At 34.0% G+C, this 27152-nt stretch overlaps 1 protein-coding gene across 1 annotated transcript; it reads left to right on the top strand.

The window, feature by feature from the left end:
- The first annotated feature begins 6024 nt into the window (after window positions 1-6024).
- LOC129229942 (prothymosin alpha-like) lies at window positions 6025-20355 on the top strand. The gene is made up of 4 exons (XM_054864324.1): window positions 6025-6223; window positions 6536-6623; window positions 6727-6862; window positions 19690-20355. Exons 1-4 carry the CDS (start codon window positions 6195-6197, stop codon window positions 19965-19967), a joined length of 531 nt encoding a protein of 176 aa, XP_054720299.1. The 5' UTR covers window positions 6025-6194; the 3' UTR covers window positions 19968-20355.
- The last annotated feature ends 6797 nt before the right edge of the window (window positions 20356-27152 follow it).

The following is a 27152-nucleotide window of genomic DNA, read 5'->3' as shown; positions in this document are numbered from 1 at the left end:
GGACGGAATGTTTGGTCCTAGTTACAATGTCTGAATTTTTAGAATTAAAAAAAATCCAAAGGGGTGCAAATTTAAATTTTGAGTTAAAAAGTTGCTCTTTATTGCAATGGAAATTTTACTTTTTTTTTTCATTTGACTGAAACCTGACTGTTGAACATGCGTCACTTGAAGCAACTTTTGTTTTTGAGGTAGACCATGCAACGCCGGGCAAAGCAGCTAATAGTATGAACTTAAAAGTAAAAAGTAATGTTTCATTGTAAAATATGTTCAAAAGCGTGAGGATGTCTCACAACTAAGTGCAACTAAAGTGAACATTTTTTTATTTTCCTCAAAACGGGACATCTACCGAATTTACGCTTCTGCACGAAATTCATCCCCCCCCCCCAATTCCCGCTTATACTACACTACTACAATAAAATAATTCTATACTTTCTTTTTCTTCACAGCCATGCTAAATTTGATGGTACCTCATATCACAATGAAGTATATACATTTAAAAAGTAGAAGAGATATAGTATGCGATAATTATATAAGATGTGGTTAAACTTTGCCCACTTTACTGCGACGTAAACCATAAATATCAAAATTATCTACGATATAACTTTTGATAGTAAATACAGATCAGGGGTGCAATTGGACCCAAGTAAAATTTTCTGAAGAGTGAAATTTCTGAAAACTATACGAAAGCTCTACACCCCCCCCCCCCCTTGTAAAAACTCTTCTGCAAATATGCATACAAAAATCATTGAAATATGGGAAAAAACCTTTAAAAAGTTTTTTTTAAATAATTTTTTAGATTAAGAATCTGTTGTCAGCCCAAAATTTTCGGAAACAGCAACCCGAAATTTTCGGAATTTTCTGAAATTTCGGATCACAAACACCCCTGATACAGACTAAACTAGGAGTGGTTTTGAGATTTTCAAAATAGATACTTTTTTAAGGGGTATATTATCAACAAATAAGGAATTTTTTCCCTTGTCTTTATATTTGTAAAAATATCAATGATGTCCTTGTACTCTAGATTCTGAGTGAAATCGTTATTTAAGCATAATAGTTTTCCTTGCTCCAAAAAAATATCACAAAGGAGATTTCATTCTTTTTAAGAATGAAAATGATCGTTCTGCAGTGCAATTGGATATTGGTATTTTTAAAAGAAATGCGTATAACAATAGTCTCAACATTTAGAAACATTGCAAGGGATGTATATATTAATGGCATGTAAGAGGATTTTGGGCCCCCCTGAAATCTAAGAGGAGGGGCCTGTGCCCCGCGTGCCCCTGCGATACTCAGGCTCTGGGCATATATGAAATTTAGTCAATAATTGGGACATTCCAGCAGGTACGTGGACAACGGAACAGGATACTTCTTGAAAACGGGGCTGTCCCGCTCAAAACGTATGGCCACCTAAAGAAAAACTTAATTTTTTGAATGAACCTAAAAACATAGAAATAAAATAATTAACCAAACAGTTAACTTTAATGTTTAACATAATTAATAATTTAAATTTTAGCATATTGATTTCAAACTATGTTTCTTTGAAATCACGAGTTGCGATAGGGCTCGTTGAGTTTCTTGGTTACACAAGTGGCCCCTATCACCTGGAGTCGAATTTATTTATACCCGACTCTTTTGACTTAACATACTCCTCTTTCCACAAAAACAGCATCCAGCATGTAACAAACCTCTGCGAGCACTGGGGTGCCCACCTAGGGAGGGGGGGGGGGGGTCATGCCGCAGACTGCGGCATTGAAAAAAAAAAATGGGGGAGGGGGTGTTTTTTTCATTTTTTGGGGGGCTCTTGCTCATTGGGGGGGGTCTTTGCGATCTTTAGGGGATGCGCCCATGCTCTTAGGGTCCCCCCTACGCCTCAACCCTGGCGAGCATGTCCCTCCTCCTGGGCGATGGTGTGTGTATTGGTGTGTGTGTGGAGGGCATGAGACGTCACCGCCCAAAAGTAAGTTTCGCTCGCGGAGGCCGGTGGGCAGTGGAGCTCGCAGAGCTTCAGGTCCCAAAACGAAAGGAACATCAACTTCGGTCAAATGAGAATAATAAGCAATTCGTGATTGTTTAAAAAGGAAAAGCGTGCCGCGCTCTCTATTAACATTTAAGCAAGGTTTCTACATCAACGAATAGCTGGTAGCGAACTGATATCAATCCAGTGGCGGATACAAGGAGAGGGTCATGGGGGTCATGACCTCCCTCCCCTTAAACGGTCAACAATATTATCCGTCCTCATTGTGTTCAATCAGTTTATGAATAAAATGCAAACAATTTCAGTAATGTTTTCGATTCATTAACTATTTTTAAAAGTAAATATTTGAAATATTACTTCCTTTCATTGCTTTTAAATTAATTAGTAACTTTATGCTTTACTAAATGCTTTATTGGCTGATATGGTGCTTTTTAATGGCCTCTAAGCAGTTTCTGAAATGTTTCGTATCCAAAACCGTAGGTTCATTCATGGGGGAAGTGGTTCATTCTTCCACGTGACTCCCCCTGAAATGGTAGTCTGTATCCGCCCCTTGCTTAAACGGTCAACAATATTATCCGTCCTCATTGTGTTCAATCAGTTTATGAATAAAATGCAAACAATTCCAGTAATGTTTTCGATTCATTAACTATTTTTAAAAGTAAATATTTGAAATATTACTTCCTTTCATTGCTTTTAAATTAATTAGTAACTTTATGCTTTACTAAATGCTTTATTGGCTGATATGGTGCTTTTTAATGGCCTCTAAGCAGTTTCTGAAATGTTTCGTATCCAAAACCGTAGGTTCATTCATGGGGGAAGTGGTTCATTCTTCCACGTGACTCCCCCTGAAATGGTAGTCTGTATCCGCCCCTTGCTTAAACGGTCAACAATATTATCCGTCCTCATTGTGTTCAATCAGTTTATGAATAAAATGCAAACAATTTCAGTAATGTTTTCGATTCATTAACTATTTTTAAAAGTAAATATTTGAAATATTACTTCCTTTCATTGCTTTTAAATTAATTAGTAACTTTATGCTTTACTAAATGCTTTATTGGCTGATATGGTGCTTTTTAATGGCCTCTAAGCAGTTTCTGAAATGTTTCGTATCCAAAACCGTAGGTTCATTCATGGGGGAAGTGGTTCATTCTTCCACGTGACTCCCCCTGAAATGGTAGTCTGTATCCGCCCCTTGCTTAAACGGTCAACAATATTATCCGTCCTCATTGTGTTCAATCAGTTTATGAATAAAATGCAAACAATTCCAGTAATGTTTTCGATTCATTAACTATTTTTAAAAGTAAATATTTGAAATATTACTTCCTTTCATTGCTTTTAAATTAATTAGTAACTTTATGCTTTACTAAATGCTTTATTGGCTGATATGGTGCTTTTTAATGGCCTCTAAGCAGTTTCTGAAATGTTTCGTATCCAAAACCGTAGGTTCATTCATGGGGGAAGTGGTTCATTCTTCCACGTGACTCCCCCTGAAATGGTAGTCTGTATCCGCCCCTTGCTTAAACGGTCAACAATATTATCCGTCCTCATTGTGTTCAATCAGTTTATGAATAAAATGCAAACAATTTCAGTAATGTTTTCGATTCATTAACTATTTTTAAAAGTAAATATTTGAAATATTACTTCCTTTCATTGCTTTTAAATTAATTAGTAACTTTATGCTTTACTAAATGCTTTATTGGCTGATATGGTGCTTTTTAATGGCCTCTAAGCAGTTTCTGAAATGTTTCGTATCCAAAACCGTAGGTTCATTCATGGGGGAAGTGGTTCATTCTTCCACGTGACTCCCCCTGAAATGGTAGTCTGTATCCGCCCCTTGCTTTTGTGATCAAGTGTTGATAAACATGAAAGGAGCAAGGAGGATACACTGAGCGGTACAAAAAAAAGGAGGGGGGGGGGGGAAGAGAGCGCAGCCACAGCATCCTCCAAAAATTTGGAAAAAACATTAAATATGCAGGCACACAGGAGAGGGAAAAGTTACTCATGTTCTGTACTAGCAGAGATTTCAATCAGAAAGCGTAGGAGGGGACATCGATTTAGATGAAAATAATCGAGAAAATAATTTGAAAAAAAAAAAAAAAAAAAAATTTAGTGAAAGTTTTCAGCAGTATTGCACCGCCCCCCCCCCCCCCCCGACTGCCTCTGGCTTTATAAAATTAATGTATTTACATGTAATTGGTTATGGTTTTAGCTCTTTATTTGGCATAATTTACATTGAGTTACCCTTTTGCCACCCCCTCCGGAAAACATCGAAATGACGAGCCTGATCAAACATTATTAAAGTATAAATTTTGTAAAATAAGTGTATGTACGTATTTTAATCTTATCAGCTGGGAAAATAAAGCTGTTACCGCAGTAAATAATTCTTTCAGCATTTGCTGCTTCATAAAAGTGCGCCATGAAGAAGAACAGTAGCTTTTTTAAAGTTCTTGATTTCTGAGTATTTTTGCGATACCTAAGAATCTAAATACTTTGTTTTATTTCTTTTTACATCGAAGGAACTGATCCAAAAAGCATAAGAAGAAAGTATTCAAGCAACAAACAGCAAACCCATCATTTCAAAGTTCACCGAGAGGAGGCAAAGGTGTATTTGTTATGTAAAAAAAAAAAATAATTTGAACTTTGACATCTTGAATTCAAATCATGTTTTTCGCAATCACGAGTGTGTGTGTGTGTGTAGGCATGTGTGTGTTTGTGTGTGTGGGGGGTATGTGTATGTGTGTGGGTAGTTGTGTGTATGTGTGTTTGTGGGGAGGGGGGTATGTGTATGTGTGGGTAGTTGTGTGTATGTGTAGGTGTACGTATGTGTTTGTGTGTGTAGGTGTATGTGTATGTGTTTGTGTGTGTGTAGGTGTCTGTATGTATGCGTGTGTGTGTATGTGTTTGTGTGTGTAAGTGTCTGTATTTATGCGCGTGTGTGTATGTGTTTGTGTGTGTGTAGGCGCGTGTATGTATATATGTGTGTGTGTGAGGTGCGTGTATGTATATGTGTGTGTGTGAGGTGCGTGTATGTATATATGTGTGTGTGTGAGGTGCGTGTATGTATGCGTATAAGTATAGGATAGGGAAGCAACCTCGAGACGGCTTTCGCTAGAGGAGCAGCATCGTGAGGAGCCGGTCGACGGTGGTGCTGGTGCAGCAGAGGGTGGCGGGGGGGAAATAAAACCATAGGACATCAAAACAGTCAAATGAATGCAATAAGCAATCGTGATTGCTCAAAAAAAAAAAACATCAAAACAGTCAAATGAAAGCAATAAGCAATCGTAATTGCTAAAAAAAAAAAAAAAAAAAAAAGTGCACACAGTTGCATAATGATTTTATATTTTTAAAATCGAGGAGAACCCTCTTCCCCAGATCACCTAACTTTTGAGCTTGCATTTAGAAATTTTTTCAACTTTTCAGGAACAGAAGTCCGTGCTAGAGCTGACTAGAGACTCTAGAGCTAACAAGAGGTGAAAATTAAATGAAAGAAAAAAAATCAACGAGTTCATTATTATTCATTTCTTCCTGGAAAAAAAGGAAGTAAGCAGTCTCTGGTAGTGACATTCTAGTTATTTTAGATACTGATTAGAAAGGCATTACGATATGTTGACTGCAAGCCACTCAAAATATTTTGTTCCATTTTATTTCGGCTTTTTCTTACGAAGAAGAGTACATATTGGCTTGGCAAATAGGGTTTCTATGATGATATTTCTCTTGGCGATAAATTGGCAATTTTTATTTGGCTGAACTGAAACTCCAGTCATTAAATCAATCAGTACAAAACGCTTCAGACCTTTTTTTTTTTTATTGAAATATTTTGAAAACAATACTCTAAATAATAATATGAAATATATTTGGCACAAAATGCCCATTATAAACTTTAAAGAAAAATAATTTTAATGCCAAGAGAGTGATAAATATCTTTCATTTACTGCTCCCTTTCAAAGAGCGGGAACGTGTCATTGGAACACGGATCTGTAGCTTGGATTTTATTGGCCTGTCTATGTCACATGACCTTTCAATATATATACATTGTCATGAAGCCTCTTTCCCGCCATATCCTTCTGATTTTCTTCGAGTTGGCAGCGTGAGCTTGAAGTCCAGCATTCTTTGATAGAATTTCCGCTCTTTTTTTATTTCTAAGGAAATATTTTGCTGCTATTAGTAGCTATTTGTCTTATTTATAAATCTATTTAAAGTAACTAATAACTTATTTTCAAATATGCCGGCTACACGATCCCGAACAAGCAGGTAAGAACAAGCTTTTGTCTTCGGAACCGGCAACCGGCATTTTAAATTTTTGGATCATTCATTATTAGATACATTATTTTGTGTTCCTAGTTGAGTCAAAAATGGTAAAAGTAAAATCATTTCAAGTTTCATGTAGTATTTTAAGGCTTAATAGCCAGCTTAAAAATTTTATTCTGTTCGAACATAATAACACGCGTTCGAGCTGAAGTTATTCCATTCGATCTTTATGACAGCAGTATTGTATTTATTTATCGGTATTGCTTCACTGAGTTTAATTTTACATGGAAGTTTAAATACCCTGTTATTATCTAGCGCTGAAGTGACCACTGAAGTCAAAGAAAGCCCAAAAAAGGAAATCAAATCTCAAGAACCGGTTGAAGAATCCGTGAAGCCTGAAAAGGTACGCGTTCTGTTTTTAAATTTTATTTGTATTTATATGAGTTTGAAAGTCAATTGTGCAAAACTCCTGGACAATTTAGTTAAAAAAAGTTTGTTTGTAACAGGTTGAAGATGGCAAAACAGAGGAAGTAAAAGCTGAAGCCGATTCCAGTGTAGAAGCTACAGAATCTAAGGAAGAAAATGGCAAGCACGAGGAAGAAAAAAGTGCGGAAGCTGAAGTAGCGAAAGAAAATGGTCAAGGTATGTAAAATTTTCTGTTAAAATGTTTTTTTTTTAAATGCTCTTATTTTCACGATGTCAGTAATTATGAAATTATTTATAATTTCGGTTTTTATTTGTGCCCCATTAGTTTATTTCCATTCGTAAAATCAAACATCTTCTGTTGTCAATAACTTCATATACGTTCGAGTTAAGTAGTTAGCTGGAAACAACGAGTAGTTTGTTTACCTTTCATCATCAAAATAATGTAGCTTTGCTCTGCATTAATTTAAACCTATGTTTTGAATTTTCTTTTATAAAGAAAAAGAAAATCGAAGTTATTTTAAAATTTGAATTCAAACACTTAGTTTTGTATATTTTCTACTAATCAAATATGGGGTAAATCTAAGCCGTGGACCATATAAATATTGACGTTTGATGTTTATATTGTGATTTTAAGAAAAATTACCATAATGTGATGTAATGAATTCATTGTATGTAAATATTTTGATTTTAAGACAACTACATGTATAAAACAAAATGTTAGTTAATTTTAGATACTTATGAATGTGTAGTAGAAAAAACGATTTTGTTTTAGGGATACATTTTGTGTAGTTGAAGTTTTCGGAATTAAAAGAATCGACATGACTCAAATCCCGACTTAATTACACTAATTATGGAAGGATGAAATATTATTTCCTTTAGGGCTTGACAAATATATTTTGTGATATCTTCAAAGTTATGGTCAAATCTCCTTTTCCTGCAAAAGGTCTTCCAGCTTTGTTTCTGTGGTCCAAAAACATGCATCAAGTGACTGCAATATATGGCTTGTGTTAGGGTATAATGCTACAAAGATACTTTTTCTCGACAATTGCTTAAATACAAAGTTAAGCGTGACTTGTGCCCATCTAGAAAATTATCACCGGGAATGATGCCTTTTTTTCTTTCTAATAGATGCGGTTAAAAAACACTCATAAAATGTCTTTCCCCACCATCAACCCAGAATCGGAAATACCAATTCTCAGGAGCACTCCATTATATGCTTAGGTAATCTCAAGTATTTAAAAATTGTTAGTGGAGAAGCAACTTCACCAGTAGCATTAATTGTAATCAATGTTGTTATATTTTCTTCATCTGATCCAGCAACATCAGAAGTGTTTTCTCCTTTTGGAGCAAGGACCAAGATGCCTTTAGGAGACTAAAAGAAAGAAGTTTCATCAGTGTTAAATACAAAATTTTTATTCATCAAAACATTTGCATCTTTAAATGAAGTAAAAGCGGAACTTTTACTTCATTTAACCATTTTCTAATTTGACTTTCAGCGACATTAGCTCAGGCTTTATTCAAATATTCAGCTTTTCTGGCACTAATTCTTTGGGACGTCTTTTCATAAAAGAATCGTACCACTTCCTGCCATGACTGCCGTTATGCAGGGTTCGTACGGGTCATGAAAATCCTGAAAAGTCATGGGGGAAAATTTAGCAAATTTCAGACCTGGAAAAGTCATGGAAAATTGAAATTTCCATTCAAACTCATGGAAATTTATTTAGAGTCATGGAAAAATGTCCTGGGCAAAGATAAATCAGCAGTTGCTTAAAGAACATTCGATATTTTGAATGATTTAACAATATTGCACATAAAAGCTATTAAAACTGGACAATTAAACGATCCCAAAAATTAATCTAAATTTTGAAATGTCATTGCATCCACTTCTGTAGCAGCCACACTTCATATTTTTTGCAATGCGATTTTACTGCTTGTACATCACTCATTTGAAGTTACATTATTTTCAACATTTTTATATTTTATATTCTGTAGTAGCGAACTTGCACGTTCTTGATTTTTGCCACACGCACGCAAAAAACGCAATTCAATTGCATCCGTGTTCGTTTAATTTGATGAAGATTAAAAAAAATAAAAGACATAAGTCAGGTGATAGAATACATAAATAGGGGAATTCTAATACCCTAAAACAGTAGTGCCCAACATATGGCTCGCAAAACTGATTCAAACGCTATGTTCCAGAATTTCTGAACCTATTTTTATGCATTTAAAAATGTGCAAATAAGTAAACAAGTAGATTTGAATCGGAAGATATATTCACTACTGAATGTGTTTTTTAAATAGATATCTGGTTTAGAAACATGAATTTAGTAAAGAATGTTTCTTTACTTTGAAGAGCCAAAGTACTGTCAAGTTATTCGGATGATTAAATGCACTGTTACACTAAAGCCTTTTAAAGCAAATTTATTGAAATTTAGCAATAACTCATTCAACCTTTGTCCCATTCATTATCATTCTGCCTGTTTATAAACAAAAATACATATTAAAACCTACACATTTAAGCATCATTATATTTAATTTGATTCACTGTATTTTTACTTTACTTAAATTTATATGAAGAAGACATATACGAAGTTAAGTTTTTTAGGAGTACACTGATTGGTTTTCAATTATTAAATGCTTGGATGAGATAGGGGCATTAACGTGGAAGTTTTGCTAATGCTCATTTTCAAAAAATGGCAAGTTTCGTATTAAATAGTACTATTCTCTTCTTATAACAAGGTCATTAAAAATTTAATGAAATCATGAAAAAGTCTAGGAAAAGTCATGGAATTTTTTCATCCAAATGGAGTATGAACCCTGGTTATGAAATGGCGTTCCAATACTGTTGGCCTCAACTATTTTCTGCACAGAGAAAAGCTGTTCTTAAGTTATGGGAAACTCGCATTTTTGCAATGCTCAAAATCTAATTTTCTAATTCTTTCTCAATCTGGGATCCTAGTATGGCTTGAAGTCCACTATGACCTGAAGAAAGTGCCACACTTCCAGCTATTTTGTGGTGTAGAGTGGACTTACGCACTCAAAAACTTTTGCTTTTGACGCAGGCATTCCACTTTTAACAGCCGTAACTGCACTTTGTCTTTTTGATGGTGAATAGCAAAATACAGTTGGATCCTGCTACAACGCGATCCGACTTACGCGAAATGGCTAGAACGTGAGTTTTTCATGAGTAATGAATTTTTTAGTGCGGACACAAATTACTATCCTGCAACATGAAATTTTTCGGAAAAGAGTGGCGGAAAGTTAGAATGGGCTTCGTTGACACTAAATATTGGTTTTGTGAATGGACTTTCATCCCTTTAGCATCACCGAAAGCGGACGTTCACCCACTGTATTAGTCTAAACAACCCTTTGCTTTAGTTTATACAAATAACCGCTCCGATTCTTAACTTTTTTTTTTCATTTTACATATGAACGTTAATAAAATACATTCTGATCATGCTGCATAAACCTTTTTCATTTTTTAAATAATAAATATATTTACTATATCTATACTGTTAAGTGCTATAATAATACTGTAAGTACCCCATACTGCTTTATTTTAAGTTTCTCTCCCCCATTAATCATTGATTTTGTGCTAAATTACAGAATTTTATGTCAAATAACGCTTTTTCTAAAATACAGAAAAAGTCTGTTCTTTGTAAACGATACTGCTGGTTAATAAATGGTTTGAAACAATATGAGGGGTGTTTATAAACGTCTGAAACAATTGGGTATGCTTATAAAAAAATTACTAAACATACCTTGTTCCACAACGCGAAATTCCGACTTACGCGAGGTGTCTTGGAACGCATCCCTTGCGTAAGTCGGGACTCGACTGTATTTTAATAGGTTTACTATTTGTTTTGCTTTTTTTAATTGGAGCCATAGCTATGCAAATAGAAACAAAAGTAAGCTTTGTTTTCATTTATACCAAGTATTTCAAATTATTACAATTTAAATAATGAACTGTGTGGTCAAAACTGGAACATGTTGTTCTACTTTTGACCACTCCATTAAATATTAAAAATAACTAATTTTAAATGTGAAATCAAAATAGGAAGGAAGTTTACCTCATAAAAGCAAATATAAATCAGTTATGAGAACAATTTCTAATCCTCTGAATCAGATGTTAAACAGGGTGACGACAGATCAGGGAAAAGTCATGGAACTTTATTAATCGGAATTTTGAAAAAATTGATTTTGTGAAGAAAAAAAATTTTTTTTTTTGCTTTACAATTTTTAAGTACTCTTAATTCCTTACGCATTTTCCACCAATTATCTGGTCAAAAAAAGTAAAATTATTGAGGTGCGATTATACACTGCTGCATATTTGTGAGTCTTTTTTCCTCAACGTCGTAAGTATTGAATATTTCTCATCAACCACAGGATGACTTCCTAAGATTGCTTCCGTGTCTGTTAGATGCAAATTATAAAGGTTTTCTTTTCTTCAGACTGAAGTGATTCTTTTATTTTATAACCAAGTTGTAGTCTTTTACATATTTTGAAATTAACTAATTGTTTTTTTTTTCTGTTTGTTACAAAAGCAACCTACGATTTTTCCCCCGTTACATACCGAAATCATTTGAAATAGAGTTAACTTGTGTACTTAAGCAAATATCTTTATTTTTTTATTGTTAAAATGTTGTATTCATTCATTAAAACCTACGTTCTTGATTAGAGAAAGCTCCCTATGAATGTACATCAAATGGTTTCATCTGTTTTGCATAAATATGTCAATTAGTTATATAAGAATAACTACATTACTTATACTCTGCGCTATTACTTGTTATTCTTGCAACAATTATTATACTGTTTGAAAATTTAGTTCAAAATATACGCATATGTTTTTAAGAGTGATTTTAATAGTTTCTTAAAATTTGTATGCTAAATGGTTTCTGGAAGTAAAGTATTTTAATTTTTAATTTGCTATAATCTTTCCATTGTAAAAAAAATTAATATACTGTTTTGTAGGTCTTCCCCCCCCCCCCCCCCCCAAAAAATTGACTTTATGATTTTTTAACCATTTTATTAAAAAAGTGGCATCTTTTTAAAATATGTCTGTAGTTCAACAATTTTACACATTATCATTGGTAACGTAAACAACTGGTGCATCTACCTTACTTTTAATCTTCCTGACCGCTGAGAAAAAAGAAAAATATTTAGATTGACTTGGATTCTCAGGATTAAGTATAACATAACCTTCGTTTGGGAAAAAAGACTGCCACAATACAAAATTTTTATTTAAAGAGCTTAAAATGACAGTATTTCGGTAATAAGATTTTTTGTTCGAATATTAACCACTGGAGAGCACAGCAAACTCTTAAATTATATTACTTAATGCTAATTGCCTGAAGAGTACGACTTCAAACACTTCTCTTGTAAAATTTCATTCCTTTGTATTGTAGTATTCTTCCAAATGAACGATATGTGAATCTTAAAAAAAAAGTATGACCCATTGTGTCAAATTTTCCAATAGTAAGTTGTTTCCAAAGCTCAATGAATTTCTTTTTCAGCAGCGTACATTAGGAACTTATTGTGCGCTCACACTATGTTAGAGGGTTTTATTGATTGATCATTAATTCTGATTGTATTAAATAATTATCTCATTTGTTGGAAGATGACAGCTTCTAACGAATGAGTTGTGAAATTTTACATGATATTAATAAAATTTGGATCCTGGAGGGAAAAAAAAGTCTGTGCCAAATGGAGTATGAAATGAAAAATGGTGTGTCCCACGGTAAAGTACCTATTTTCTCATGGGTGATATATGGATGTTTTAATACATCCTCAATTTTTCAATTTCCATTCTTAAATCTTCAATCGACATTGAGTGATGTTTGACCAGCAATTACTCATCAATTAAACAAGTAAGCATAATGTAATAACAAGTAGATAATGTAGATGCACAACGCAGTACCCAGATCCATTTGCTGCAAGTATCTACTTAGCTCAAAATTTTTTAATCAATATTTAACAATGGTTATCTTAAATCTGTAGTTGAAGTGTTTAAATTCTCTTTCTTTAATTGATATGTGATTGAAAAAAGCATTGCATTATTGAAAATTTTACCTACCTACTGTATATTGTTTTAAATACCTGAATATACATAGTTTTGATTAGTGTGCGCAGATACTTAATATTTTTATCTTACTATGCAACTAAGTATATCATAAGAAATTACTTGTAGATAATATTTTTCATGCTCTTTTTGTGCAGCCAAGATAAATTTTAAAAAGTTAAGATCTATTAGTCATCTCGCAGAAATTGGTCCGGAAAGTCTGAGGTTCCGCTAAATTAGAAGCTTTATATTTTAATTTGAATTTTTAGTGCCTAAAAATGTTTTACATTGAAATCCTAAAATAAAAAAGTAAAATTTCCTTAACTATACTTATTAAAAATAAAATTTATGGTCTTGAGGTACTTGCCAATTGGCAAGAAATATTTCTCACTTTGACGATGTGGATTAAGTGGATCATACATTATAGGCCAACTTAGTACATTAATTGACTTGAAACTAAAATTGATTTGTCGGAAAGAGTTTAATACTCTTAAAACCAAAGTGTAATTTTTTTTTTTGAAAAAAGGACACTACTTAATGTTCTACAGAATTTTTATGACATCTTTACTGATAGTATTCAAAAATGGATAATTTGAGCTTTTTTATTTGTATTTATATTGTTGCGTGGAATGGCCTATGCTTTTTCTTGAACAAGGAAAAAAAGATCCACATAGCTTTGCTTAAATAGTGTAAAATTTTAATCACAATGTTTAAAAATTTCAGATAATCAGTTTTCAGTAAAGGTAGCATGAGTCTGAACTACCTTGGATTTAAGTTGTTGGAGTATAGATATTATACAGGGAATTTGGGAAAATTCTTTAAAAGCTGGAAAATCCAGGGAATTTTATAATTTTTTTTACTGAAGCTGTAATAATCAATGCCCCAACTACCGAATAATTGATATATTTTTTTAAAATCATAAACACAACAAAAATGGTAATTTTAGTGTTTCTTTTTTTTGTTTAAGTAAATATTAATGACAGCAAACATTGTTTTATTTGACATGAGGCTTGAATTTTATGCTAATTTAATTTAGAGAGCATGAAATTAGTGATCAAAATTATTTTGCTTAACTTACACATTTTTCTCTGAAAAGTCCCAGTACTTTAATGGTAAGAGAGGTTGCTCTTTAAATAGAAAGTTTAAAAATTCAATTGCCATGCTATTCTTCATTTCCTCTTAATTTATTTGTTTTTCCTCCCTTCTATCAGGATATTAATGTAATTAACTATCAGGATAATCATGTTCTTTTTTAAATATCAGGGTTCGCAGAATTTTTCCAGAATAGAGTGGCAACTCAGTTAAAAATTGATTTTAAGGATTGAAAAACACCTTTAAAACATATTAATCATATATTTAGTTCTCAAATAATAGCATTGTCCAGATCGTAACTTTTGCACATACATCAAACTTCCAACTTCTTTCTTTTCTAAAACTGTTTACAAAATAAACATGTCTTTACTTTTTACTTTCTTCTATATCTAATATATAGAAGAAAGTATTGGATTCGTGCAAATTTTCGAATTTCGAATTTTGACGGATTCGAACGTTTTGAGGTGTGCTGAGTCCATTTCGACCATTTTTGGAAAATGTCTGTCTGTCTGTATGTGTGTGTGTGTGTGTATGTGTGTCACGTCTGTGTGTGACCAGTTTTTTGTGGCCGCTCTACAACAAAAACTACCGCATGAAATCGAACGAAATTTAGTACACGTATGTGCCCCTATGTGAACTTGTGCCCATTAGTTTTTGGCGCGAATTCCTCCAAGGGGGGTGGAGCAATGGGACGTTTTTCGAGTTACGCGTGCTTGCTATTCCTCAGGAAGTAACTGGCGGAATCAAACAAAATTTGGTCCATATGTTGGTATTAACAGGAACAGGTGCTGATTCAATTTTGGTGTCAACAACTCAAACGGGGGTTGAGCTGTAGAACGTTTTTTGTCGTCAATTGTGACTGCTGTATCTCAAGAAATAATGAACGGAATGAAAGAAAAATTTATCGGCAAGTAGCCCTTAGTGGGTATAAGAACTGATTTTATTTTTGTGTCAACAGCTAAAAAGGGGGTAGCGCAATCACCCGTTCTTTTTTTCCATTTTGAGTGCCCTATCTCGAAAAGTAATGCTACGTTCTGGTTGAAATTTGGAATATATGTGAATCCATATGTAAACAGGCTTTGGTTCAATTTTGACGCCGATCGTTCCAAGAGGTGTTGATTTTTTTTTTTTTTTGCGATATTTTCATTAATGCAACAATAAGAAAGATAAATCGTAATAGATTGTCGTCTGCGTATTTCTCGTGATTTTAATTGTATGGAAATGATCGGAAATATTATCTCAATGATTTAAAAATTTTAACTGTTGCCATCTTATGTTTGTTAACAAATAAAATATATGTAATTAATTCAAGCAAGGCTTTTAAAATAACTTTCAATTTTCGCTCTTTGCTTTGCTTTTGCAATAATTCAGACATTGGAATGTCGTCAAGTTTTTGAATGTGTAATTTTGTTTTTGTTGGGAATATTGCTTCCTCGTCAAGCATGGGGAGGGATCAGAAAAAAAAAAGAAAAATATAGAAGAAAGTTTCGTGATGGCCACAACATACTAGTTTAATTTGTGGAAAATATTATCAAAAAATTATTCAGTTTGAGATTCATAACCTTAATTTTTTAAACGTATGGAAATAATTAAATTTTTTTTTTTTTGATGGTACATATGCTCCGTAAATCTTTTGAATGTCCGAAATTGTGCCTCTTAGCAAAGAAAATATCTTTTAAGGGTAGTTGAAGAGCATGTTTTCCATAATTTATGTCAACTGTCTCTATACAGCATTATAATTTAACTCTATAATTTTTGAGTTAATTAAAATAAAAGTTATTTGGTATTAAAGCTTCAAAGTTGAGGTCTGTTTGCTACCACCTTTTGAAAACTACTCACATTACGTTGTCAGGGGTAGCCTAAAACTGCATATTTCAGAGCTTAAAATTTCTGACTTGAGTATCTGATCATTCTCGATTTTCTTCACCTTTCCAAGCCTAAGCTGCATTTTAAAACTTTGATTTTGGAAATAATCCTTATGGTGCCCATCGATCCCCTAGCACCAACAAAGAAACTAAGACTTTCCATTTTGAAAAAGTCGGGAGTAAACCCAACACACCCTTTCCTCTTAACTGTATTAAAATATTGCTCCCTTCAATTGCGATTTTTTTACGTAAATTAAGCAATTTTCTTCAAGTGTGGGCTCTTTTTTTTCTGATGATTATACTTATTCCTCCGGTCTAGCCACAGGCTAGACCAGGTTCATGAGCCTAAGAGTCCCCAAAAAATCAAACTAGGAGAGGACTGGAATAAATGTCCTCTTTCCAGTCCCGCACAACTCGAAAAATAATCTGGAGATGCTTGCACCAATCTGCATTTAGTACAAGTCTGCCCACTTGCAAGCCTACCGAGTACATTGTAAGATTTTCGGACGTTTTGTACGATTGTAAGGTCTTATAGTAGATTTGTACGATTTTTTTTTTTGGTTTTAATTTTACGATAAATTGCAAACAGTTGAAGTTCCCTTTAACTTCCAGCACATTTGAGAGCAACCCCTAAAGGTGTGATGTAAACAAGTTGAAAAGCGCAAAAATTCACTTATTTAAAAGATTTTTTTTGTTTATAAAAGCACAGATCAAGTAAAGGTAAGGTTTTGAAAATGTTAAATAGTTTAAATTTTAATATTTTGCTTTATTATGGTTAAAATAGCGAAGAAATATAGCCACCACGTACATTGTAAGCAGGGTTTGTACGCTCTTTCAAAACTCTTCCAATACTCCTTCATTTAAGATTTTTTTTTTGAAGGGCCCTTCAAAACTCCTTCATTTTTGTTTTAACTCCTTCAAAACTCCTTTTTTAGTTCACTACAGACTTTTTTAGACTACATAATCTTCCTCTATAACAAACTTAAAATACTTCGATTGACAACTAACTTCGTCACAAAAGCGATTTTAATGAAGTAATTTCGTGCATTTTTTTCGATTTGCAAATTGATTATGTAGTTAATTCATAAAGGTTAAGAGGTGAGAATTTTATTAGAAGACTAAGACATTTCATAAGTGAAGTAAAACATGCTTAAATGGTGCATGGCTATTTTTTCAAGTTTTATAATTATTGTTTTTCCCTCCTCCACTCTCAGCAGCAAAAGTCACGTTGCCGAATTATTATTTAAACATTTAAAAGTACATAAGTAGATGTACTATATTAAGTGATTATGTTAAAAAAACAATTGTTTAGTTAATTGCAGTTATGATACTGTAAAAAGGGTCGTCCACATGCTTTTAGGAGCCGGGCTCATGAAATTGTGACAAGGGGAAGAGAGGGTGACAAAAAGTGGCATCAGTTATTGTAACAATGTTTGTAAATAATATGACGTGACAAGAGGAGGAGTGGTGAAGTGTGACACTTTGATAAAGGGTGCAGATGATCAAATATATTGAAAAAAGTGTTATATCATTTAATAACACTCCATTAGCACTCCTTCAAAATCTTATTTTACTCTTCCAAAACTCCTTCATTTTATTTCTGAAACTGAGTACGAACCCTGTGTATTTTTTAAGTTGGATGTTGGCAGCTATGCATTGGAGGTAAAAAGTCTTGATCCAAAAATTCATCGTTTGATCTCAAGAAATCTCTTTTTAGTCTCTGTCTGTTTGTCTAGTTTATAAGATATGCAGATGTGTGGTTATTATCTCCGTCGCTGTAAAGTTTTCAAAAGTCCAGTTATACCAAATTAGTAGGTGATGCACTGAAATAAATTTGAGCACCATACTCTAAAACAGGCCAGATCAAAGAGGTGTACATCAGTCTGAGAGTACCAGCATCCGCGCCCCAGTCCCTTCCAGCAATGTATTTTAGCAAGTCAAGTCTCTTTCTGCATTTATTTATCACATACAGCAGTGTGCAAATTAATGTGAACATGACAAAAATTACAATTTTGTTTTTGTCTCGTAATTGGCAGCACTTTTAAGTCAGTACAGCCACCATTTTGTTTTGTCAATGTGTCAGTCAGTTAGTGGTACAACATTTTTTTGCAAAATATTGGTTTTTGTGACGTTAATCTGCAGAGACGCGTTATAACATGCTTTTGAAAACAGATATTACTCCAAAAAAGTGAACTAAGATCGTTACTTAGCATGAACACATCCATGACTCAGAGACATTGCCAAGGAGAGTAATGTGAGTTGGGAGCTGTCAATAAAATATTACAACAAAAAAGAGATATTGGGATGATTGAGGATGAAGCTCTTTTGATAAAGGAAAGTAAATTAAACCCTAGGGAAACCAGCCAGGAACTTCAGCAAGATTTAGCACATGCTGGAGTTGTTCATGATTCAACATAAGAAAACGTCTTATTGAAGTTGGAAGAATATCAATTAACCTCGAAAGAAGCAGTTACTGACAGCTGCTATGATGAAAAAGCGATTTGCTTGGGCAAAAAGATGTTAGCTGGACTGTTGATGACTGGAGGTAAGTTTTATTTTCAGACAAGAGCCTTTTTTTAGTACAATGTCAACGAAAAACTCACAGCGGCACATGTTGATCAAACAGTTAAACTTCCATCAAAGAAGATATTTTAAGGCGGTTTTTCTTATAAAGATACTGGATGCCTTGTGCCAATCGAAGGTATGATGAACTTTGTTCGACCTTAGATTGAAAGTGGAATTCTAAAAAATTGATGTAAACAATTTTTCAGCAAGACTCGGCTCCTTGTCACGTGTCCAAGATCATATGGAAATTTTTTAAGGAGAAAAAAATTTCATGCACACAGAATGGCCAGGAATTCACCGGATATTAGAATATAGAAAATTTGTGGGCTGTAGTGAAAGCTAGGCCTGCAAAATTGATTGCACCTCACAACAAAATTGATAGAAGCTGTCATCCAGATACGGTTTCGAGATCAGCAAATATCAAAAACCCAAGAAACTTGTTGATTCCATGCCAAAACGTGTTCAGGACATTAAGGTCAAGGGTGGACACATTTCATATTTAAATAATTAATATGTAATATTTTTTGATTAAAGAAATATATAAACAATAAATACGTTTTTTCATTTGTGTTCACATCAATTCGCACACTACTGTAGTCTATCAGGGTCCAAAAGGCAGCATTGATTGTGGTTTCAATATGGTCAGTGTTGGAGTTAGTTCCAGAGGACGATATCGTGAGCGAAAGTCCTACCTCACACCTTTTAGAGATGATTTTCTCAATACCCGCAATGTATAAGGAAAAATCTTTTTTTTCTTTTGCAAGTACATAAAAATTCTTTTTTTCTTTAATTAAATTTCTAGTTATAGTTTAAACACCTTTGACAGTTCAATGCATTAGCTATTTCGCAATGAAAGGGCGACTAATTGAGGAATCGCCCTGGGTGGCAAACGCTGTAGCTACCCCAATATGTAGCCTCAATTTAACAATTGCCTAGGGATTGCAAAAAGTTATCTGATTTGCTAATATTGAACATAATTCATAAGATTTTGTACATTATAAATAAGTAGTAATAGCATTTTTGAATCTTTCTGGCCGAAGATATTTTCATTAAAAACATGGTTGTAAATCCATGGGGAGGCAGTGAGAAGCAAAGGGATGTAAATGGCAAAATTAAAAATTTGGAGATAACTAGTACAAATGGTAGGTGGCAGGTTGTCTTCTGCCTTGGGGAAAGAGATAGTACTAATAGCCCTGGTAGGTGCTTCACTCAAAACTTGAAAATGTCCACTTACATCCCTTTGCTTCTCACTGCCTCATAAGATTTTAAAAAAATTAAACCCTCAATGCTCTAAGTTGCCTCCCCCATTCACTCACTCATAATGTGGACCCTGAAAATAAATACGTGGATTAATCTTTTATTTTTAAAGATTCGTTTCGAAATTTTTGTATGTTCCAGATTTAGTCTGAAAGTTGATGTTAATTATGACATATTGACAGATTTTGATGTATTATCTTTTTTAGCCGAATCAGAAAGTGAGGCTAAGGAAGAAGAAAAGAAAGAAGCAGAAGAGAAACCAGAGGAAGATGGCGAGAAAAAGGAAGAAAATTCTGTGGAAGATGGTAAGGACGATAAAGAAGCAGAAGCTGATGGTGGAGTTAAGCGTAAAGTTGAGGAAGAAAAGGAGGAAGTTACTGAATCCAGCCCCAAGAAAAAAGCTAAAATTGAAGATGATAAGGAAGAAAAAGATGCAGATAAGCCTATTGAAGAAGCTACTCCTGTTGTTGAGCAGTGTGCATAGATCATTTGTATTTTGTACATTTTCTGTTGTAAGTTAACTTTTGTACATGACTCAGTGATTTTATTTTCATTTTCTGAAGAGCACAAGTGTGGGAAGGTGCACAGTTAGAGCTTGTAGTAGCACATCCAAGGTTTTATTCGAAATTCTAGCAATAATGATTAATATACAAGTTTATCAACATTGCATTTTACAGTGTAATTATCCATTTTTGTGAATATATAATAGTTTTTTTTTCATTCATGTTTAAATTATCATCCTACAAGTAATTCCATTTTTACTAGAATAAGCATTGATGTATGTTGTAAGATTGCATTGAAATCGAGAACTTGGTTTTGAGATTATCATCATGTGTTCTATGGTCTTCCATGCTTTGGTAATAAAGTTTTCACTGTTGATAGCTTATGTGTCATTTTTTCTACTATGTTACCACTTTGCAAAATAATTAACAAGTTATTCAAAGTTTTACTACATTTGAAATTTATCCCTATTTCGATATAGCAAGATCTAGAATTCAATTTACTTTTAATTGCTTACTAGGAATTGTTAAACTGTTAGCTGCTGCAAGTGTAAGAAATTTTTTTATTACATATTTAAAGTAAGTGTTTTTGAGAAATTTTATAAATTGTTTTAAGGGAAATATAAAAAATTTAACTCTCTAAAAAGTTCATGCTGTTACAAAAATAAATTATGTAAAATGGACTACATTTAACAGTAAACGTTCGAAATTTCAAGCAGAAGCTGGTATATAGATCAAATGCTACAGTAATGTATAAATTAATAGTAATACGTAAATTTAAAGGGAAAAAAATGTAAAAATATATTAGGTAAACATTGAACTGTGTCGAATCATTGAAAAACTATCGGTTATGTTCTCCAAAGCGAATCTTCGTTTTTCTACTGCAGATCAGTTTATACACAAGCCTTCAGCGAAAAAGGAAGTGTAAATTTTAATTTGTTAAGGAGTGGATCTTTTACTTTGCCTCTCACATGGAAAGCTTACCTTTTTAACCCCCCCCCCCCCCCATCCTTAGCTGGGAAATGCATCTTAAGTTCGTGTAAATCTTTGGAATAAAAAAAGGGACCCTTAATTTAATATTTGTAGATTTTCCATAACCCCGCTGATTTAAAAATCCAAATGTACCAACCATTACTTCTTCGGAGTTGAGAAAAGCTGCCGTAGTCTTTCTATACATATATGTATAAATAAGAGAAGTACCATTGGGCAGAAAAGTAAAATGTAGCAATGTTAAATCATATAAATTTAAACAACTGCTGACGCTTTTTTCATCAAAAAAAAAAAAGATAATGCTTACTTTTCTGCATTTTAAAATGGGTGTTCCTTGAAACCCTGAAATACGTGTCTGCAAGTGTGACTCAATGTTGTTCTCAGGGATGATTGTGTTCCGGTATTTTACTGGTTTTCCGGTATCTTCATCTTCGGAAATACCGAAACCATCCTATATTTTCAGAAAAACCCACTTTTGTAAACTTGAGGTCGATGTTTCATGAAACGCCGAAAGTCCAAATTGAAGACGTTTCGTTTGGTATAAAGCGCAAGCTACCGTCATGTTTTGCAATCTCTATGGTAATTATTGAAGAACAGCTGGGGTGAGAGATGGCATGAAGGCTAGATAAGAAGAGAAAGGAGCGTTACTTGATATTTTCCCCCTTAATATTATCTTTTCAAGATTTCTAATATCGTTTCTCTGTTGCATATCTTAATATGCAGACGATGTAACTAGGGTTGCCCATTCCCCCCGACTGCGATGGCACCCCTCAACAATGACGTATATATGTTTTTATTTTGGAGGGGGCCCATATTACCAAGATTCGCTCTACCCCCCACTTTTTTTTGAAGTTTCAATTTTGGGGGGGGGGGGAGACAACAGTGCCCTGATTTTTTCATAGACTTCATTCCGTCACCCATTGACACGACTGAAGAATGTTTTAAGAGGGCACTCTTAAAAAAATTCTCACTTTAGATGGTTGGGGGGGGGGGGGTTCTCCCGGAATTTCTTTTAAATATTAGATTTAAGAACGCCTATTAAGTAAGCGATCTCTGCTGATGCTACGGGGAAGAAAAGTTCTGTGGGACTTCTCTCGAAATTTTTTGAAATTGAAGCTTTAAAAATGCCATTTTCGGCTATATTTGTTGGCGTTAGGGTAATGAAAGATATGGTACTTTTTGAAGTTGCTCCCGATCGATTTGAAAAAAAAAGAAAACCTAAATCGATCATCCCTCTGCCCGATTTTTCAAAATTGAAGTTCTAAAAATGCAGATTAACTTCGATTATTTCAGACTAAATTCGATGATGTGAAGGGCAGGACGGTTCTGTGGCTTTCCCCTAAAACTATTTCGAAAAATCAAAGTTCTAAAAAACGAAGTTTTAAAGAGAAATTCAGTGATATTAGGTGGGGTGATTTAAACACTCTCCACCTTAAATATTTAGAAATTGGAGGTCATAAAAACGCGATTGTGGACCATATTTGGTAACGTTAGGGGTTCGGGCATTTAAAAATTGAAGCTCCAGAAAAGCAATCTTGAACGATTTTCGATGCTATTAGAAGAAAATTCGTTTAATAATTATCCCCTGGAAATTTTTCGACATTGAAGCAATAAAAACAAGATTTGAGACGCTCTTTTAGGGTTTTTTTTTTGGGGAGGGGGGTGTACGAAGTGTAGCATTTTGAAGACTTATTTTTAGACAGACTAGAAAAAAGAAAAAAAATGGGGGCGGGAGGGGGGCATGAAAGAAATAAGAGCTTATGCTCGTAATTACCTGAATAATAGTCAGTAACTTTTGAAATTTTTATTTTTAAGATTTTTTTTCATAAGAAATTCAGATTTTGTCCCAACATTAAGCAATCTTTGGAAAGGAAGAGTTCGGGAAGAAAGGTAAAGCGCAATTTCCCTTGAAAGGTAAAACGCAATTTCAGGTTATCTCTCGAGAATGGAGTCGTTTAGAGGTAAGGAGAGGTTAAGGATTTCTTTCCGAAACTTTTCAAAATTGAAATCTTAAAGAGCACAATATCAGACTATTTTTGGTAGTGAGGATGGCCGTTCTAGGACTCTCCTCTAGCAATATTTTAAAATTGCTGTCTGAAAAACGCCTAAATAAATGCGTTTTTAGGACATCAATTTTCCAATATTACTCCAACCAAACAACTAAAACTTATTTTAAATTTCTTGCAGGGGACGAAAGTTAAGGAGAGAAACATTTTGAAGATTCTTCTTTTCAAATAGACAAGAAAAAAGTGGGGGAGGGGGGGATAGTGAAAGAAAGAGAGGGGAAATTAATTTGCTAAGCAATAATACGCATCTGTTAAACGTTTTTAATTTAAAGTTTTCTTTTTGAAAGAATTGAGATTTTCTCCCCCGCATTATTTGCTTTTCTTTTTTAAAAAATTACTTCGCTATCCCAAGACACGCTCTTTTCTTGAGAAAGAGACAGATTCCCTGACTCCTTCTGAACACCATTGACTGGTGCCCTCTAACGCAGAAGGTTCCTAAACTCTAACGATTCGCGGCATCCTTTAAAGAATTAAAATTTTCTCACGACACCCTATAGTCTAGTTTTATTACATACTAGAAAATCGCCCGTCAAGGTATAACGGGTGCAAATTGATTCTACATTTGAGCGAAGTAATTGCCTGTTTGGTGGTGGTTTGATAGGTGAAATTTTAACCCTAACTCCAGTGGATTAACCCTAAACTCCAGTAGATAGCTTTCATTGTCCACGATTTTTACGTTTCTTCATTCTCCTAAAATGAGTCTTACCAGTAAAACAGTCGAGTTACCGGATCCAGTTCAGCCCTGTCAAAATAAAGCATTTCCCTGCATGTCAAATATTACCAAAAAATATCAAACTATCATATCGTGGCGCAAGTTTCATTGTTGATGACGTCAGCGTTACTCTATCATTTGCTATTATTTATATGAGGATTATTATTACCAGGGTCACTTCGCGGCACTCTTCACCTCTTCCTGAGCCATCCAGTTCAGAAATCCCTTATATAACGTATTAGTATTATCCCTATCATTATTGTATTATTATTGTTCTGTAGCTGAAAGTTCGGAAGTTATTTGTGAGCAAACTAAAGCCAAATAATAACAACCTTTATTTACTTTTTCCCCAGATTTTGGAGGGGGCCCAGGCCCCCTCAGCCCCTTCCTTATATACGCCCTTGCCCCTCAATTTTACCAAGCCCCCTTTTCCCTCAAGAATTGCCACCCACTAATAAAAAGACTTAAATTCTTCTAAATTAATTTCTCCAAAAGTTTCTGTGGTATAATCTGCTTCATGACCCCCCCCCCCCCTCCCCCGCAACAAACACATGAAAATCTTTGCTGTAACTATATTATTAGATTAAATTGCTAAAATATTTATTCACCAAGATGGCCTATGGCTTTTCTCTGTTGTAGATGCTTATGCAATAGGCTTTACAGTCCCCCCCCCCCCATTAAATGTTGAATTTAATGACTTATATATATCGAAAATATCGATATTTGGAGAGCGATATATCGTGGCATAAAAAATTCGGATATCGCCTAGCCCTATTGCGCAGTGATCATAATACATGCTGCCCCTTTTGCCCCAAACTTATTTAATTCTGAAATATTTATGCACTTTTAGAAAATGAATGTAATAAATGGTTAAGGATTCAGATACAATGGAGGAAAATAAAACATTCTTTGAAAAATTTTTAGAAATGAGAAAAATTAAAAGAATTTAATTCTCTCCATGCACATGAACATATTAAGTCCAATTAAAACTTTGAGTTTTAGCCCCAACAAATAATTATGTATATAAATGTGTGCATACACGTATTGTGTATATGTATGCCCATCAAAACTTTTTCTTCTTGGAAAAAAGTTCAGGTATTTTTTCATGGAGTCACAATCACCCCGTTGTTCTATTATCTAAAATAATATACTTCAACCCTGTGTAGACGTTTTACTTTAAAACATTCTAGAAATAACGGTAAAGATCAAAGATGTAAAAAAACTTAAGAGACTTCATGGAAAGGATTAGCTATTACTGCATTGCGAATTTTTGAAAAGCGATTCAATTTTAAGCTAAACTTATTTATGCAAGTACTTGAAAGTAATCGAAAAGTTATGGCTCTCAATTTTGCATGAGTGTGAAAGTAAATAATTAACCCAAAACCTCAATTTATTAAGAAGTATTTTACTTTTCATAGCGCAGTTAATGTAGCCTACTTAATATGTACACTTTGGGAGTGAGTAAATTCACTTCCTATAAAAATTTAATGTTAGGCAAGGGTTCTAAACCTGGAGGGGGGGGGGGTATATTTCAAATATTAAAATGAAAAAGTAAAAATTTCATCCGGAAGTTCATTGGTGTAAATTCGTATAATCAGTACACACGTGAGAGCATTTTTTTCCCCTCCATAAACTTTTCAAAAGATCCAAAAAAAAAAAAAAAAACTTGCTGTAGCAAGGATTTGTAATGTACCCTTTCGCACAACAAGTATTCGTTATATTCTTGGAAGTTCCGGCTTATTAAAACGAAAGCTATTTAAAACTACCAAGTAATAAATCTCAAATCCAAAGAAAAAGAAATCCCGATGTGTTTGCAATTGCAGCAAATAAATAATTGGGAACTTTTTAAAAAATTATTCAATTGCTTGGAAATAATGATGGAAAGCATAAATGAGACCAGGCGGAAATGCTTTGACCACATCATCATTTAAGAGTCATAATGACAATCAGATGTTTTCTTCTGGGTGATACGCAGTGGGGAGAAGCGAGTTCTGGGGGTTTGCGGGTCTACAGGAAGAACGCCATGGTTAACCTCGAAAACTCAAGTCTTCGTCAAGACAGAAGTCGAGTTAGTGCTTTAATTTTCCTTTCATAATCAAATACTTACAAATTAAAAATATTTAACACATAACAGCTTCATATACATGTCTCAACCACACCCAATTTCCAAATTTAAGCTATCTACTCAACGCGGAGTAGCACATCTCTACCTTTCCCTTCAGTGCCAAGTTAGATTGGAAACAGACTATAGCAACAATGTGGTGAAGGTATAGCTGATATTAACATGCAAAAGGAAATGGTCCATTTGAAATATTTAAATTTAGGTAACTATGCAAAAAAAAAAAAAGTTTAAGTTGCGTTAAGTAAGTAAAGTTAAAGTTAAGTTGCTTTCCAGAAATTTCTCCCAATTGAAGTCTTAAAAACGCAATTTTAGTTGATCTTTCTTCGTGGAAGGAGAAAAGCTACTTTGGGTCCGAAAAGTTTCAAAACTGAACTAAAAATTACTAAAGCAAAGTTTGGGGAATGGAGAATTGGGTTTTCTCTGGATTTTTTTTTCCAAAATGAAGTCAATTTTAAGGTATTTTAGGAAATTTAAAGGACTTAGGGTACTAAAACTTTCAGCTATTCAAGCCTTAAAAAAAAAGGAAATTTTGGTTGTTTCATAACAATAGAGGAAAGGGGAAGGGGTTCTTTCCTGAAATTGGGCATAAAACTGAAGTCAATTTCAGGATGTCTTTGGGAGGAAAGGGTTTGAGGGATCGATCCCATGGTAGAGCTGAAAACAAAATTTCAAGCTATGTGGGATGATTGGAGAAAGGAATGAGGGTCTAAACTCCCCCAGAAACAATTCTGACTTCGTTTCAAACCGTGGTTTTAGATTATCGCTGGAGACGTTATCGGGTGGGGTGGGGGGATACAGGTTTGCATCGCCAAGTGTTAGAAACCAAAATCTTTAAGATGCAGGCTATCTTTAATTCTAACTTTAGGGAAAGTGGGGTGGTTTGGTGCCTTTTCTCCAGAGTGTTGAGAAACTAGGGAAGTAGGTGGGTATTCTCCTTTGGAATTTTTTTGAAACCGAGGTGGTTCAAGGGCTTGCTCTGGATGTTTTGGAATTTAGGGTCTAAAAACTCAAATTTAAGCAATTTTTGTTGCTAGCAGGAGAAGGAAGATGCTGAAATTCTTAAAGCACAAATCCTAAAACCACATTTTAAGGCTCTCTTTGGTGATGTTAGACAAGAGAGGGGAAAGGGTTACCATCCAGAAATTGTTTGAAAGTGGCTTTCTTCTTAAAGCTTTCGAAATTGGAGTCCTGAAAAGGTAATTATTAGTCATCCTAAACTCTCTGTTACCCTCAAAATTTTCCTCCCCGCGACATGATCCCGTAGATCGGGCACTGTAAA

The sequence above is a fragment of the Uloborus diversus genome, chromosome 9, assembly GCF_026930045.1.
Source record: "Uloborus diversus isolate 005 chromosome 9, Udiv.v.3.1, whole genome shotgun sequence".
In the NCBI taxonomy this organism is placed as follows: Eukaryota; Metazoa; Arthropoda; class Arachnida; order Araneae; family Uloboridae; genus Uloborus; species Uloborus diversus.
This window is presented reverse-complemented; position numbering and strand designations above follow the sequence as displayed.